At 50.2% G+C, this 17,889-nt stretch overlaps 4 protein-coding genes across 4 annotated transcripts; 2 read left to right on the plus strand and 2 right to left on the minus strand.

Moving 5' to 3' along the window:
- Positions 1-523: 523 nt before the first annotated feature.
- Positions 524-3,444, plus strand: V1513DRAFT_479872 (uncharacterized protein). Its single transcript, XM_066900314.1, has 2 exons — positions 524-1,690; positions 1,735-3,444. Exons 1-2 carry the CDS (start codon positions 597-599, stop codon positions 3,143-3,145), a joined length of 2,505 nt encoding a protein of 834 aa, XP_066752840.1. The 5' UTR covers positions 524-596; the 3' UTR covers positions 3,146-3,444.
- Positions 3,250-10,399, minus strand: V1513DRAFT_447163 (uncharacterized protein). The gene is made up of 5 exons (XM_066898370.1): positions 9,976-10,399; positions 6,563-9,924; positions 5,459-6,505; positions 4,052-5,404; positions 3,250-3,999 (listed from the first exon to the last, which is right to left on the minus strand). Exons 1-5 carry the CDS (start codon positions 10,178-10,180, stop codon positions 3,574-3,576), a joined length of 6,393 nt encoding a protein of 2,130 aa, XP_066752841.1. The 5' UTR covers positions 10,181-10,399; the 3' UTR covers positions 3,250-3,573.
- Positions 10,400-13,272: 2,873 nt separating this feature from the next.
- Positions 13,273-15,136, plus strand: V1513DRAFT_425987 (uncharacterized protein; the record flags this gene model as incomplete). Its single annotated transcript, XM_066896143.1, has 3 exons — positions 13,273-13,680; positions 13,756-14,281; positions 14,337-15,136. The coding sequence occupies 3 exons, from the start codon at positions 13,273-13,275 to the stop codon at positions 15,134-15,136; spliced, it is 1,734 nt and encodes a 577-aa protein (XP_066752842.1).
- A 621-nt stretch (positions 15,137-15,757) lies between these two features.
- Positions 15,758-17,838, minus strand: V1513DRAFT_465111 (uncharacterized protein). The gene is made up of 3 exons (XM_066900024.1): positions 17,520-17,838; positions 17,424-17,451; positions 15,758-17,320 (listed from the first exon to the last, which is right to left on the minus strand). The coding sequence occupies exons 1-3, from the start codon at positions 17,738-17,740 to the stop codon at positions 16,181-16,183; spliced, it is 1,389 nt and encodes a 462-aa protein (XP_066752843.1). The 5' UTR covers positions 17,741-17,838; the 3' UTR covers positions 15,758-16,180.
- Between the last annotated feature and the right edge of the window lie 51 nt (positions 17,839-17,889).

The raw sequence follows: 17,889 nt of genomic DNA on the forward strand, positions 1-17,889 counted from the left end.
AAGACACAAGTTGCTGCGGGAAGCAGAACTTCATGTTACTCGTCCTCCACAATATCGAGCTTAGGCTCTCGTCGGATATCATGGTTGAGTCGGTTTGGTGATATGCGATATCCATCATCACATACGCTGGCTGCCAGGACGAAGAGAAGGTATATACCCAGCATATGGTTACGCAGCGATTAGCACTGCGCATTATGTGCCCGATAAATTTTGATTGGTGGCAGCGTAAGGCACAGTCATGGAAAGTATGACGGCGACTATGTTAATTAAAAATGAGATGATTATCAATTACGTCTCGTTGGACAACACAGACGGTATTACTGGCAGAAGCAGCAACAACTACCAGATCAAGGTGCATGTGGTCATCAGTAATAGTGAATAAATTGGGATGAGATGAGATGGTCCAGAGTCGGGCGCATAATGGATGATGACGTAGAACCCGCTTTAACGGGAGCGCACCCATCGCACCAACGCCGTTAGTTGTCGTACCAGCGTAGACCCTGAAATATTATGCAAGTGATCAGCCACCATCACCCCCCGACCGGGCCTCAATTGTCGGCGTCGGTCCCTATTCCCCACTATCTCACCGTCTTATAATGCTTCTTCGACCCGTCCTCCGCTGTTCAGTTAATGTCTCCCTCTTCCCGCGTGCTGCAGCTGTCTGCGCTCCTCATATTGGTCGACTTGGTGTGCACTTGCGTCCTTTATCGTCCGCTAGACCTCGTCTAATCATAAAATCGCCTGCATTGTCGTCATCTTCCAACTACACTGATCAGAAGCCACCAGCGCCAGAAAAACCTCCATTCATCGGCATGCCGCTGGTAAACACGCTCGCCACGGCCCAGAGTCCATACTTGCGTGCCCACAAGGACAATCCCGTTGCGTGGCAGCAGTGGACAGACTCGACACTTGCGCGCGCAAGCCACGAAAATAAGCCGATCTTTCTCTCGATAGGGTACCACACTTGCCACTGGTGTCACGTCATGAACGACGAGTCATTCTCATCAGAGCAAATCGCTGCTGTGCTCAATGAGCATTTCATCCCCGTCAAGCTCGACCGCGAAGAGCGTCCCGACGTGGACTCGGTGTACATGCTGTATTTGCAGGCCATGAGCGGCGGCCGTGGCGGGTGGCCTCTAAACGTGTTTTTGGCACCTGGCACACTCGATCCGATATTCGGTGGCACGTATTGGCCCGGTCCGTGGGAAGAGGTCTCTAAGAAGACAGGCCGGACTACGAAACCTCAGGGCCCAGAATTCAAAGACGTGCTGTTGCGGATCCAAGAGCTGTGGACACAACAAGAAGATAAATGCCGCCGCGCGGGTGCAGATGCGGTACGGCAATTACGAGACTGGACGACGGCCAAAAACAAGGCCGATTCGTCGCCATTGCACCAGGGCATCTTGTGTGATGCTTACGAGTACTTTGTAGACCGGTATGACAGCGTGCACGGCGGATTTGGTGAGGCACCGAAGTTTCCGCAGCCAACTATACTAAGTTTACTGATCCGTATGCATCGATATATGAGAATAAAGGAGAAGATCGACCTTGGCGATGATAGAAATGCAGCCGACATGGCTATTACTACACTCAAGAAGATCGCGAGAAGTGGTATCCACGACCAAATCGGCAACGGATTCGCGCGATATTCCGTCACGGCGGACTGGAGTTTACCGCACTTTGAAAAAATGTATGACTAGTCTATACTCTGATTGACCGCGACTAACGAACCAGGCTCTACGATCAAGCAATGCTGCTAAACGCATATCTAGACGCCTGGCTCTACAATAGAGAAGCCAACAACTTTGCACTCGACGCCGTCCGCGACATTGCGATATACCTCACCAGCGGCCCACTCACACACCCTCTAGGCGGTTTCTACTCCGCCGAAGATGCAGACTCAATCGCACCCGACAATCCTCTCACGCATCGCGAGGGCGCATACTACGTCTGGAAGTACGATGAGTTTTTCAAAGTCCTTGGTCGCGTTCCCGGCGACATTGCGGCCGCACATTGGAATGTGTCCGAGTACGGCAACGTCGATCCGCAGTTCGACCTACACCACGAATTACAAGGCCAAAACGTGCTTGCGGTCAAAATGGAACTCCCGGAATTATCTGGGGTGTTTGGAAAATCAATCGAGTCCCTTGAAAAGCTCCTGGCCGAATGTCGCGATAAGCTGCGAGAATACAGAGAGTCCACGCGCACGAAACCGAGCGTGGACACAAAGCTCGTGGCATGCTGGAACGGCCTGGCGATTGGCGCGCTCGCAAGAGCAGGGGCAGCTGTTTCCGACGTCGATCCGGACTCTGGAACAAAGTGGCTGGAGGCAGCCGAATCCGCGGCCGAGTTCATTAAAACAAACATGTACGACGAGACCACGCACCGGCTCGCGAGAGTGTACCTCGACGGCGCGGGAGCAATACCTGGCATGTGCGACGACTACGCTTACTTAGTCGCGGGTCTTCTCGATCTCTACGAGGCAACTTTTGATCCAGGCTACCTCATCTGGGCACGCAATCTGCAAGAAACACAGAACTCGCTCTTTTGGGACGAGCCCGAGAGCGGATACTTCTCCGCCGGCAGTGACGCCACCGACAACTTGATCCTCCGGATCAAGAGCGGGGCAGACACAGTCGAGCCATCAGCGAACGCTGTCTCTGTGTCGAATTTACTGAGATTCAGCGCGATGCTGGGAGATGAGCATCTAGAAGGTATGGCTATTCGCACGCTCGATTCGTTCGGAAGGGATATTATCACGCAGCCGTACGGTTATTGTGGGATGTTACCATCCGTGATAGCTACGACAGAGGGCATGCGCACGATTGTACTTATAGTTGGCAAAGACGCAAATGAGGACACCATAGGGGATACGGTTGCAGGTGTGCGATCCGTATCATTGCCGAATACCACAGTCGTGCAACTACGCGTGGCGCCTCGAGACGAGAATGAGGGAAGGTTACAGGGCTGGCTCGTTCAGCAAGACGAAATTTACAAGACAATCATCGGGACACATGAGGCGAAAGAATATGATCCGGACGTTACTATATATATTTGTCAGCGCAAGGAATGCGGATTGCCCATCACTAGTAAAGATGAGCTAATGAAAGTTCTCGAACGTGAAAGTGGTAAAAAGGAGTTGTGATTTAACTAGCGGCAGATGAATTATCAATTGGGGCACTGGTAATAATCGTACATAGTTTTGGATTCAGCGTGAAGGGCTCAGGCTCATAAATATGGGTATGTGAATATCAATGAATGTAATATATAATACTATTCTAGATTAAGAACGATGTGGGCAATAACATATCATCAAACAAATCTTTCAATAATATATATACCGAAGAAAATAGCAATACAAACTGACAAGCTGGATACAATGAGAATTAACAGAGAATGTACACAGATATCTATTATCACTGACTAAAATATCCTTTAAAACTTTTCTCCACCAAACGCTCTACCAGAAAAAAAAAACTTATTTTTCCAAGCAAAATAACAAAAGCATCAAATGAGAGGTAAGAAAAGGCCAAAATCCAATGTCATGAACTGAAAAACACATGATAGCTCATTCTAAACGGCAACCTCGACGACGTTGCCGTTCGGCTTCTTCGCCAGGCTATCAAGCAATAAATAATCACGCTTCTCGATACTGCCGTTCGCAGGCAATCGGGTAGAGTGCATCAAGAACTGGTCGACCGCGCGAGCGCACTGGCGACCTTCCTGGATACCCCAGACGATTAGAGACTGTCCACGTCTGCAGTCACCGGCGGCAAAAAGACCATCTTCAACCTGATAGATGGAAGACGCGCCCTTCAGGGTCTCCACATTACCACGGCCATCGCGTTGTACTTCGAGGTTCTGCGCTTCGGGACCAACGAAACCCATAGACAGTAAGACAAGGTCCGCAGGGAAAAACTGCTCGGAGCCGGGGATCTGCGACATCTGCCATCCACCAGATTCGGTGCGCTTCCATTCAACACGGGCGGTGTTAATGCCCTACCGGCTCGTTAGTTACTGTTCCAGAGCAAAATCAATAACAACAACATACCTTAACATTGCCTTCACCATCAGAAACAAACTCCTTAGACATGATGCAATATTCACGAGGATCCTTGCCGTAATGCGCCGCAACCTCAGAGTGGCCATAATCGACACGGAAGATGCGCGGCCACTGAGGCCATGGGTTGTCCTTGGCGCGAGTAGCCGGAGGCTGTGGTAGCAGCTCAAAGTTGACGACGGACTTCGCGCCATGACGAACCGAGGTGCCAATACAATCATTACCTGTGTCACCACCACCAATAACGACAACATGCTTGCCGCGAATAAGCTTCTCAACATGCTCCATGTTGCCGTCCAAGAGTCCAGCGGTGTTCATGGTGAGTAGCTGCATGGCAAACATGATGTTGTTCAGATTTCGGTTCGGAATATTTAGGTCGCGAGGGATGGTCGAGCCGACAGACAAAACAACAGCAGAGTTCTCCTTGCGGAGCTGCTCAACGGTAACGTCCTTGCCAATGGTGCAACCAGTGACGAACTTAATGCCTTCGGCGGCGAGAAGGTCTGTTCTGCGCTTGACAATCTTCTTATCGAGTTTCATGTTGGGAATACCATACATCAACAAACCACCTGGACGATCGGCCCTCTCGTAGACGGTGACGATGTGGCCAGCGCGGTTAAGCTGGTCAGCGCATGCGAGACCAGCCGGACCAGAACCAACAACAGCGACGGACTTGCCGGTGCGGTGATGAGGAATGTGAGGCACAATCCAACCCATCTCGAAACCTCGGTCAATGATAGCAGCCTCAACACTCTTGATGCCAACTGGGTCCTCATTGATACCAAGGACACAGGCACCTTCGCAAGGAGCAGGGCATACACGACCGGTGAACTCTGGGAAGTTGTTGGTCATGAGCAATCGGTTGAGTGCATCCTTCCACTGATTCTTGAAAACAAGCTCGTTCCACTTCGGAATAATGTTGGAGATCGGGCAACCAGTGTCAGATTGGCAGAATGGAACACCACAGTCCATGCATCGCGCGGTCTGGTACTTGAGCTCCTCCTCAGTCAATCTCGTATTCAACTCCTGCCAATCCTTCGTGCGGCTCTTGGGGTTACGGTACTTCTCAGACCTCCGCTTGTACTTCATGAAACCTTTGGTCTTGTCGAGTGCAAGAACAGTGTTCGCCTTGCGCTTCTCCGCAGCATTGTCGAGAATCGCGTCTTCGAGATCCTGCAGCTTTGGCTCCGTCGCCGCAGACGCGACGGTCTCCTTTTCAAGTTCAGGAACAGGGGACGGCGCCTGAGAAAGGCCAAGAGACTGCAGCGGGTTCTCGAGTTTCTTAGCCTCCGCTTTCTTCTTAGCCTCCGCTTCCATCACAGCCTTATAATCAAGAGGAAGGACCTAAAGGCTAGTTAGAACCAATATGCGTCTCAAATACGACAGGAAATAACTTACCTTAACGAATCGTGGAAGAACACGATTGAAGTCGGAAAGGACTCTGTCAGCAATAGTGGAACCAGTGTAGTGTCTATGGTCCTCAATCAAGCCCCGCAAGAACGCAACCTCAGCAGGATCAGTCACTTCCGAAAGCTCAACGACTTCCTGGTTGACCCTGGCCTTGAACTCCTGCGCCATGTCGAGAACGTACGCGATACCACCAGACATACCAGCCGCAAAATTCCGTCCAGTCGGGCCGAGAATAACGACACGACCACCGGTCATGTACTCACAACCGTGATCACCGACACCTTCGACGACAGCAACCGCACCGGAATTTCGGACAGCGAAACGTTCGGCAGCGACACCACGGAAGAAGCAGGTACCTAATGTAGCACCGTATAAGCAGACATTGCCGATCAAGATGTTTTCCTCCGGCTTGAAAACAGAGTTCTTTGGTGGATAGATGATGAGGCGGCCACCAGACAAGGACTTGCCGACATAATCATTCGCGTCACCCTCAAGCTCAAGGGTGATACCAGGAGCGAGGAAAGCACCAAACGACTGACCAGCCGAACCGGTAACGTTGACATGGATTGTGTCGGTCGGAAGACCCTGCTCGCCAAACTTTCGTGAGACTCTGTACGATAGCGTAGCGCCAAGCGCACGGTCAGTGTTAATGATCTCACAGTCGACTTGGGACGGAAGACCTTTCTCCAGAGTGATCTCGGCCTCGTCAATGAGCTTGTTGTCGAGTCTGTCATACAAATGGTGGTCCTGCTTCCGGACGTTTCGAGTAGCGACACCAGGGCGGAGCGCGTGCGCGGGAGTGAGCAGAGGAGAGAGGTCGATGTTAGCAGTCTTAGTGGTACGCAAATCCTCGCGAACTTTCAATTTCTCTGCGCGACCAATCATCTCATCGATAGTGCGGAAACCAAGCTTAGCCATGATGCCACGAAGCTCATTCGAAATATAGTAAAAGAAGTTGATGACGTGCTCAGGAGTACCCTGGAACTTCTGGCGAAGGTATGGATCCTGAGTGGCGATTCCGACAGGGCAAGTGTTCTAGAAGTAATGTTATTAGGGATATCCATATATATTTCGTTGACATCCTGTACTTACGAGATGGCACTTTCGCATCATGATACAGCCCATCGCGATCAGTGGGGTGGTGGCGAAACCCCACTCTTCGGCACCCAAAAGACAAGCTACAGCAATATCACGACCAGTCCTTATCTGACCGTCCGTTTGTACTATAACTCGACCACGGAGATCGTTCAAAACCAAAGTCTGGTGAGTCTCAGCAAGACCCAACTCCCACGGCAGGCCGGCATACTTGATACCAGTCCATCGGGCAGCACCAGTACCACCATCGTGTCCCGACACCAAAATGTGATCGGCTTTAGCTTTCGCGACACCGGACGCAACAATACCAACACCGACTTCGGAAACCAACTTGACTGAAACACGAGCGCGCGGGTTCGAGCACTTCAAATCATAGATCAACTGTTTCAAGTCCTCGATGGAGTAGATATCGTGGTGAGGAGGAGGAGAAATAAGACCGACGCCAGGAGTCGAATGACGGGTCTTGGCGATGGACAGGGACACCTTGTGACCAGGGAGCTCACCGCCTTCACCTGGTTTGGCACCCTGAGCCATTTTGATCTGAAGCTCGTCCGCATCAGCAAGATAGTAGGAAGTAACACCGAACCGGCCGGACGCGACCTGCTTGATAGCGGAACGCATAGTGTCGCCGTTGGGAAGTGGCTGACTGCGCTCGGCGTCCTCACCACCCTCACCTGTGTTTGATTTTCCTCCAAGCCTATTCATGGCGAGAGCAAGAGTCGAGTGAGCCTCCATGGAAATAGAGCCATACGACATAGCGCCAGTGACGAATCGGCGGACAATCTCGGTCCACGGCTCGACCTGGTCGATCGGTACTGGCGTGGATGATTCGTAGTCAAAGTCGAGCAAACCACGCAGGGTGCAATTCTTGATCTGATCGTACTCAGCCTTAGAGTAAGCCTCGTACGACTTGTCGTTCTTCGTACGGACCGCGTCCTGGATGTTGGCGATCGAGACAGGGTCATTGACATGAGCGTCACCGCCATCACGATAGTGATATTCACCAGACTCTGGAAGACCTTCCGGACGGATGACGTCGCGTGACGGGTAGCCCCGCTCGTGGAACGCGAATGCGTCCTGTGCGATGTATTCGAACGTAATACCCTTGATACGAGTCGCAGTGCCCGCGAAGCATTTGTCAACTACGCTGTTGTCCACACCGAGAGCCTCGAAGATCTGTGCGCCCTTGTAACTCTGGAGAGTTGAGATACCCATTTTCGACATGACCTTAAGAATACCGTTGTCGCAAGAGTGAATGTAGTTCTCTACGACATCCTCGTCGGTGAGCTCCTTGCGGAGGAGACTCTCGTGGTTCATCTTCAGGAGAGTCTCGATTGCGAGGTATGGGTTGATGGCATCGGCACCATATCCTAGCAATACACAGAGGTGGTGGACCTCACGAGCCTCCGCAGTCTCAACAACCAAAGCAATCTTGGATCGGAGCTTGGACTTGACTAAGTGGTGATGGACGGCCCCGCAAGCAATAAGAGCGCTGATGGCAATTCGAGATGGACCAGTGTTGCGGTCGGAAAGGATGATAATCTTGTTGTTGTTCTCGATGGCACCGACAGCCTCCGCACAGATGCGGTCGACGGCGCTCTCGTAGCCGAGTAGACCCTCGGATCGGTCAAAGGTGATATCGATAGTGCCAACAGACCAGGATGGGTACGCGCGCGAAATTTCCTTCACAGCCGCAATTTCCTTCAATGACAAAATAGGAGAGTGGAGCAAAAGACGGTTGCACTGCGATGGCTTCATCTCGAGAACGTTGCCCTGAGGACCCACATAGCACTCGAGAGACATGACAATGGCCTCACGGATAGGATCGATCGGAGGATTAGTCACCTGAGCGAACAACTGACGAAAGTAGTCATACATGAGACGCGGCGCCTGAGCAAGGCAAGCAAGCGGACCATCGTTACCCATAGAGCCAAGAGCCTCCTTGGAGTCGGCAACCATTGGCGCCAGCAGCAGCGAAATTTGCTCGACAGTGTAGCCGAAGGCTAGTAATCGGGGATCGGACTGAACAGTGACGTCAAAGGAGACTCTAGGTTCGATGTCAACAGCTTTGGAAGTTATCTTCTCAACAAGCGTCGGAAGAGTCAACAAGTTGCCTTGAATCCAGCTCTTGAAATCAAATCGGGAAGCAACACTGTTTTTGAGCTCCTTGTCGTCAACAATACGTCCTTCGACCGTATCGACAAGTAACATCCGACCGGGCTGAAGTCGTCCCTTCTGAACGATCTTCTCAGACTCGACAATGATTGTTCCGACTTCGGATGCGCAAATCATGCGGTCGTCGTCAGTGACGTAGAATCTGCAAGGTCGTAGTCCGTTTCGATCAAGATTGGCACCACAGTATCTGCCGTCGGCAAATGTGAACAATGCAGGACCGTCCCAAGGCTCCATAAGGCACGCTGCCCATTCGTAAAACGCAGCCTTCTTAGGATCCATGTCTGGATTGGTTTGCCAGGCTTCGGGAACCATGAGCATAACAGCCTCGGGAAGCGACAAAACACCGTTAATTGTGAGCAATTCGAGGACGTTGTCGAATGCCGCCGAGTCAGAACCACCCTCCTCGATGATGGGGTACAAATGCTCGAGTTCGTCTCCAAAGAAGTCAGATCGCATGAGTCCCTCGCGGGCACGCATCCAGTTCTTATTGCCACGGAGTGTGTTGATCTCACCATTATGAGCAGCCCATCGCAGTGGCTGAGCACGATCCCACGAAGGGAATGTATTCGTGGAAAATCGCGAGTGGACGAGACAGAAGTGAGCTTCGTACTCGACGTTCTGAAGGTCATGGTAATAGTTATAGACCTGCACTGGGACCAGTTGGCCTTTGTAGACAATATTCTTATTCGACAGTGAGCAGATGTAGAACCAGTTGTGAAGACCAATGGTGTGAGTCGCACGCTTGCGGAGGACGTACAGCTGACGCTCGAAGCGTTTCTCGTCAAAGTCAGCGTCCGTACCAGCGGGAGCGGTGGTGTCGGCACCGTAAAACGAACGCAGAACAACGAACGGCTGGAGGACGAGTGGCTCGCGAGAGAGTGCTGCCGGGCCGAGAATCGACGAGTCACGCGGAACCGCACGCCATCCAAGCACACGAAGGCCTAGTTCCTTGGCGATAGATTCGAAGCTGGCACGAGAGTCGGCGAGCACCTCCGGGTCGGACTTGAAGAACAAGTTGCCGACTGCATACTGGCCGAGTTTGGGGAGCTTGAATCCAGACGGAACTTCGAACTCCTTGACGAAGAAAGCGTGAGGGATGGAAGTCATCACACCGGCACCATCACCATCGCGAGCATCAGAACCGACAGCACCGCGGTGGGTCATGTTGCACAGAAGGGATTTCGCTAGCACAATATGAGCACAAGCACGGTTATTATATGACAAAAGAAACATACCATCAGACACGATCTTGTGAGACGTCACACCCTTGATGTTGCAAACGAAACCGACACCGCAAGCGTCCTTTTCAAACTCAGGGTCGTATAGACCCTGCTTCTTAGGCAAGACACCCGCCCATGACTTGTTTTCTGGGTCAGGAGCTTCTGCGTAGGGAAAAACCGTAGGCGCGTAGTCGTCCTCAGGCTTGGAGGCCGTGGACATTTTCTAGAGGAGAAGCGAGTTAGCGAGATCGTTCGCTGAAATTACGCAGTGTGTGCTAATTAGTAGGAGATGAGTACGCACAGTCAGCGGACAGTTAGAGAAATCTTGTTTTCGCTGATAAATAGGCAGAACTGACTCAGAGAGCAATAATTGGATCGAGTAAGAGTTGATATGCGAATTCCACAGATGACTCTGGCGATGGTTAAAGAAGGAAGCGAGTGTGAGCAAAAGAAAAAAAAAAGTCGAGTCGCGGGCACCGTGGAAGTAGATGAGTTTAGCGGGACAGCGCCGACGCGGTTGTGCTCCGCTATCGCTGATTTGGCGCGAATCGTGCGGCCACCTCCGTACAATATACACAAGCAAAATTTGCGTACTCTGGCCACCACAACAACGGAAAATTTTGTTCGGGCCATTGCTTTCCCACCTCTACGACCCCCCAAAATGACTGTCTCCTCCACCGGCCAGTTCCGCACTGCACACTTCCAGATGTGCAGGCTATATGGACCCTACGTGATCTTACGTTGCGTGCGCAGTCGCTACAGTGCTTTCTGCAAAATACAATGTTCAGTTTGGCGACGCACTATTCTGGAAATGGACGACAGTGATTCCCACATGTCTACCGTGGGAACAAAATTTTCAGCTGACGGAAAGGAATTTCGTGGATTAGGGCTACGCTATCAGCGTGGTGGATATCTTGACTCATTTCGTGCGACTGGTTCAACTATCAACACTGCCTTGCACTTGAGCCCTAATCACGGCGATTGGCAAAAGATAGACCGCAACAGTGGACTGTTGTAGGGTCCAGCTATCTATCGCAGCAGCCGCATTAACAATCTGTCTGTTCTGGGTTCGAGAACACAAGAGCTTTGTCATCCACTGTGAGTATGGAGATCTTGCAAAGCGCCGCAATGAGTCCCGTGGAGTTAGCACCAGAACAGCATCTCGCTCGAGACCCAGTCGAGGTCACGCGGACTATGGAATTCCGATCTCCCGGCCGCAAAATTATCGTAGTTCAGTCATCTTAACTTCACAGACTGTATACATCTTCGAACATATTCGCGAACGATCAGTGAGCTTGGTGCTGCTTTCAGCCCGCATTTCGCAACAGAGCTGATAGAAGCAACAGAATAGATTGCTTAGCGGCGGCCGGCGTGAATGTCGAAGCTTTGACTAGAGTCTTGCACCTTCACAATTGCTCCACCACTGCGCCGCTTTGCCATCGCGACTTTTGGCCCGATATCGTGCAGATCGAGGCCTCCTAGAGAGGCCCTCGCCGCAACAATGCCACTATGCGCACAGCGCGAGCTCTTGCCAGCATGCGTTTTTAGTTTATCATATCTCAAGTCCGACGTCGGCGCATGGTGAATTTCGCTACCCTCCTATCAGTTCGCTGTCCTAGCAGTGGGTTCCTATCTCTCCCACTATCCCAACCTGCCCTCAATTCGACCTTACCCTAATTTGCCCATATGCCACGCTACTATGATATATTTACAGACTAATAACATTATTCTGCTAAAGATTAAATACGGCGCGTTCCACCGCTGCGCCGCGTTTCAATAATTTACTAATTACTATCCGCGCTATCTATTCATCTATTGTTAATCACATAACATTTGCAATCCCAATATCTGCCGATTATGGCACTAATACATCCCATGCCATAGGGCTGTTGACGGTATTCGACGGATTATCGGCGTCTGGATATCGGCTAATCCCCAGGAGGTGAATACGAATACCGAATATTCTTCAAAGCATTCTTCGACTGCCGAATCGAATATTCGACATAGCATTACAAGATCAACCGCAGGTCAAGCTGCTACAAAGTCCTAAGCCTTCGTATATAAGCTTTTGCCAGCGAGGATCTTGTCCGATCGTTACACAGTAGATTCCGGCTGTTAGTCCTCCTTTGCACAACTAGCAACTATGCAGGCAGTAGCATGCCTTACAGCCTATTTCTATGCGATTCGCAAGGTTCTCTCCTCTCATATTTTTGTCTAAATTTAATTATTCAAAGCTCTACTATTTTTCTAGAAGACGGCGAGTCCGAGGTTAGTACTCGTTCATCTGTTTCTTTTAACTTATTTAAGTAATATCATGTGGTTTGGCGCCGATATTATTCGACCTAATTCCCATTTTGTCGAATACGAAATAGAATTCGAATATTGGAAAAACCTGCAGATATTCGTATTCGCAACAGCCGCACATCGGTACATGCAGATATCACAGGCTCGAAACTCAGCTTTTCTCAAGCCAATGGCTCATAGTTGAACTTGATGTATGATCTGGCATATCTTTCAAGAAAACTTACAGCTATGTGGGGGCGCGTTTTATTGACAAAATACCAAGTCTAGCAAATTGTGAGTGGACGTGACCGCGGTCGTCGGGGAAACTGACGCGGACACGCGACGTGGACGTGGATGTGAATCAGCGAGTTTCATGTGCAGCGTTTCGTGACAAAGCCTTGTTTAGATAGTCCAGTTCTAGCTAGCCATGATCTAGTCAACAATACATAGCCGAGGCAGACGATAAATGGCATTTAAAACGCATAATCTACGAGTTAATGTTCTGACATATATTTAGATATTAAGCTTATCTGCAGAATATAAAATGCTCTATTGTTGTGCTTTGCATTCCTTAGAATGACATATCTGGAAAACTACAACGAAGTTATGCAGCTGTATGGAAAATGTCAACTGTTAGCTACACGCCGAGCGTGCTGATCTATAAAATTTTAGTAGTAATCAATTGTTAAAATATATATACATAATTCCAGTATTATTACTGGATTTTTTGTATCGGCGTGAGTGTTTGTATTGGGTTGGGTTGGGTTGGGTGTTGTGACTAGGCCGCCCCGCCAGACGATCGATCGTTGTTTACGTTCCTGTTACGCTCACAGAGCTGCGTTCTTACATCGCCATCCCCGGTTTCCTACTTTTGCTGCAGTCCACTTGCCCACAGCCCTCCTTCTTCCATCCTACTCATACACTTCTTTCGCCTCCATTCTGTCCTTGATTCTGCATTTATCTCTCCTCATCTATGAGCGTCTCGTACTTCTGAGTGTGCACTTCATTCCACTCAGTTGCTACAACACCATGGCGACCACAAATCTTTCCTATCCCCTCGTTTCCTCGCCTGATCCATCGACCGCACAGGTCCAATCTTTCTACGGCACAAACATGCAGCAAAGCATCTCTTCATCATCTTCGACAACATCGTTCACCACCCAAACCCAGCCCACTCTCCGCAAAGCTCGCTCGCGTCACTTTGACATGTTCCAAAGCAATGTCGCGATCCCGAGCTCGTCAGCCGCCGCCCCGCAGCCGCCATCGGCACAGTCATACGCCCCATACAGCTACATTGATCCCTATTCCCATGGCTACGAGGACTCTAACGTGCTAGCGAACCAGAGGTTAACGGCAAACTTGCTCCAGCAGTATAACAACCCTACATGGTCTGCCCTGCCAAACACCATCAGAGCTTCCGTCGTTCCCCCTTATGTAGTACGCTAACCTGTTTGTTTAGTGATGAGATGACATTGATTTGGTTGGTCTGTCCATGCTAACGACGATAATCAGCGATATATGGAACACTCCCCACCGATTGGTCCAAACGATGTGACTGCACCGATCCCTCTCCCTCCTCTGCCTTCCCAAACACAGTACTCCCCACCTGCATCGCTTTCGCCGACTCGTTCCGAGGTGCTCCCATCGTACATACTTCCACCATTGCCGACGTCCGCCGACCTGATTCCGAATGCGATCGTGATCAAGAGTATCCCATTCGCCGTCAGCGCGGACGAATTCTTGGAAATCATTCTCGCCGCTGGAGTTCCCCGTCCTTACGCGTTCAATTATCATATCGACGATAAGGGAAAGTTTAGAGGACTCGCGTTTGCGAACTTTTCGACTGTTGACGACGCGCGGTTGGCGCTGGCGGTTTTGAATGGCTATGAAGTATACAAGCGCAAGTTGCGCGCAGAGTATAAGAAGATGCTGCCTAGAGAGGAACGGGAGCGGATTGAGAGGGAAAAGAGGATGCGGAGAGGACAGCTAGAGGAGCAGCATAGACAGCAGCCACAATTTGCACAACTATCTGAAGATCGTGAGTGCAACTTTGTTTACCAACAGTTGACAAAACTAAGCTAATGATTGTCTAGGAGCAGGATCTATTCTTGATTTCAACAACCAGACAGTGATCGACGTTTACTCTGAGCTATTACTGTTCAAGAACCGCGAAGGCACAGACGAGATCATCATGGGTCCGTTGACATTGGACAACCGCCGCATTGCTCACCAGGTTGCTGACAAGCTCGGCCTTGGGCACAAGAGTATGATGGATGGATCGATCCTGGTCACGAGAACGTCCTTGTTCCAGCAGCAACAGCATGCGCTTCTTCATCGCCAGTCACTCTCGAGCCTGGCTGCTGCTGCTGCGGCTGCTGCTGCTGCCCAGGTGAACACCGGACATTCTGGCTCAACTTCAGGATCGTCACCGACCGGCATGTCGTCCCAGGACTCATCGTCTGCTACGTCCGCCTCGTCTCGTCAATCCATGTACGCCCCACTACCAGTCAACGCTACCGGCACCGCATCCGCGCTTTTGGACTACAAAGCTCTGCCTCAGCATAAATCCGTTTCGCCAAAGCACACTCTCCGCGGCACGAAGTCTTTCGCAGATATCCGCTCGTCGTCTCGCGTGTCGGCACTATATACCCACCAGAATGGCAGCTCAAGCAGCATTAACTCTCATCTCGCCCGTTCGTCAGCAAGTGCTGCGAGCTTGGGGTCGAGCATTCCCGCTGTACCGGTCATCAATGCGGTGCTAGGGGGTCAACTCTCAGGATTGGCAATCTCGGGTGCACACCCGGGCGAAATGCACCATCCCAAGAGGCAGCCCTTGGCGCCTGACGCGTCCGGTGGGTTTATGGGCTTGCAGAGTTCGGTCTTGCGAGAATAGAGATTTCGCATTTTTGGGATTAATGATGACGTCGCTCCTGTACGACTATTAAAATTGGCATGATTCGTTCCATGACATGACTTTTTACGACCGACCTATAAACTTATGACTTACTGTTTTCTATTTTCATGTTTAATTCTCATCCTTACTTGTTTACGAACGGCACGCAGAGAATGATTATGTACTTCTAAAACATGAATGGATATGACCCGTGCATTACTACGAGACGAGACATTGGAGAATTTGGCATGACACATTATGATTGCGTACTTTTGGTATTTCTCTTTTACCTGTTCCTTGCTTATATATTTTATTGTTATATATTGTTTGGCACACGTACATACATCTTATAATATTTCTAGGCCAAATAAGCAAAAACAGGCAAAGCATTGCTGTTATGAAGTAATGAGGTTGGATTAACGAGTTCTAACTGTGGTTTTTCATGAAAGTTTTGTATAACTAGGGCAAGTCGTTTTTGATGAATGAGATAATGGTGAGAGAAAAAAAGAAAATGCGCTTATGTTGCGTAACAGACAAATGCCATGAGCTTGAATTATGTTTTTTAATATGTTTAGTTTTAATCACAAGAGAAAATGAACAAAAAGGTGCTTGGAAATTGATGGCGATAGCTTTTACAGCAATAATAGGAATATAAAAAAAATGCATTCGGCACAATATAAGCAAGCTTTTGGAAATCACGTTTTCCTTCAAGATACTCCAGAACAATAATATGCTAATACAGAGTAAAGCTACTTACAGAAGGACAAGATAAAGGTGTTATACATACAATGACGTAGGATAAACGAGAGGATATATCGGTGGATGGCAACAAGTAACAAGTACACAAATACGACAATTCACGAGTCTCACAAATATAAACAAAAGTAAAAACGAATAAATACATAAAAGAATGACGACGTTGAAGGGGAGTAAAAGTAAGCAAACTCTTTTAGTATACTGCCGAACGATTCACCGCTAATGAACTTATGCTAAGCAATGCTAAAATCTCGTCCATCACCCAGTATTTTCGTTCCTGCTATCTGTCTACGTGGTAACCTGCTGCTGCGGTTGTTGCTGACTCTGGTTCTGACGACCGCCTCGGTTGCGGAAATATCCCCGCCCGCCTCGCCTCTCACCGCCACTGCCATTTGCGTTGTTGAGGCCTCCGCGACCGCGGTGGCCTTGACCTCTATACCTTCCTCCTCGACCACCACCTGCGTTGGCATTGCTCAGGATTTGCTGTCGCTGTGGCTGCTTACTCGCCGTACGACCGGTGGTAGCCGGCGTGTCGGGCGCAACGGACTGCTCCCAGACCGGTTCCGCGAACGGCACAGCTGGCTCGGTAGATAGCACGACCGGAGGCTGATTCTCCGTCCACTCATTCGCGCCGGCGTAGTTGGCGTGACCATCATCGACCTGGGACGCAGCAGGCGGTCGCGAAGCAGCCTCAGTAGCAACGGCATCTGCGATGGTTTGAGGCGGCGGTGCAACGGGCGTAGTCTCCTCTCCTTGGTCTAACTCACTTTCGTTCAAGAACGAGATGCCGCCACGGGGAACCTTGACGACGGAGCTGATGGGCTCCTCGTCGTCTTCGTCATCGAGATCGGCCTTTGCAATGACGATATTGTCCTCGACCGACTCCGCCGTAGTTTCTTCCTGCACCTTGGAATATAACTCGTCGAGTGACTCGAGCGAAAGCTGCTTAATCTTGTCGAACGTCAAGCTCATTTGAGCCGTCTCGCCTTCATCAACTAACTCGTCCGCCCCGTCGGCAAGCTTATAAACAGCTTCCACAGCCGCATCGTCGCCAGCGTATATCAACGACAACAGATTCTCAAACGCAGCGCTCTCTACCTCACTAGCGGCTGTTGATGCAAATTGCCGCTTCCAACTCGCCACATGCAAAAACTTGACAAGCACACCAATCTGTTCTCTTGCCTCTGCCAAAGCTTCGCGTCGCGCCTCATCGGCGGCCGCGCGAACCTCGGCCGTATGGGTCTTGATATCCTTCATCTTCTGCTTCTTTTGATCTTCATCAAGTGTTTTGAAGGATTTGCTTAAATCCTCCAGTTCCTTGAGCGGGTAGATCACTTGGTCTTTTGATTTTAGCGCCGTGAGTTGGTCTTGGTTTAGTTTTGCAGCGTCCGGGGTCGCGGCTTGTTCTTCATACTTATCAAGACGTTGCTTGATGCGTGTTAGTCATTGCCCACAAGACGATTTAGATCCGATTCACCGTCGATCATATTGTCTATGTTCGAAGGAGCCGGTATGACACGAGCCAACGTACCTTTCGCTTTTGTAAGTTTCTGATACGCCTACATCACCGGAGTCAGTTACTCGCACAAGATCACGCGGCAGATCATTCATGCCAAATCGGACTCACTTTTGCACAATCTCAATATATGAATTTTTCAGTTCCTCTTCAGTCTGCCTCTCCGAATCGTCGTCAGCTTCCGCCGTACCAGCTTGATCTGCAGCGGCAGTCTCACGATCTGCATCTTTTGGCTGTTTAGCTTTCCGCCTCCGCTGCTTCTTCATCGCAATAGCGTCAGGCGCGGTCGTATGCACCGCTGTGTCGGCGAGATCGACTGGTGCAGATGGCATTGTGAGTACAAAGTAGAAGAGTGATAGGATGTGCCTTGCGATGGCAATTGAATACTTGTCTACTAGAGATCGTCTGAAGGATGCTTTCGTTGGCGTTCTTGGTAGTATGTCAATTATCTATCCTTGCTCGCGCAGAAAGTGAATGCCCA

Source organism: Lipomyces chichibuensis (assembly GCF_038497645.1).
Source record: "Lipomyces chichibuensis strain CBS 12929 unplaced genomic scaffold V1513scaffold_22, whole genome shotgun sequence".
In the NCBI taxonomy this organism is placed as follows: Eukaryota; Fungi; Ascomycota; class Lipomycetes; order Lipomycetales; family Lipomycetaceae; genus Lipomyces; species Lipomyces chichibuensis.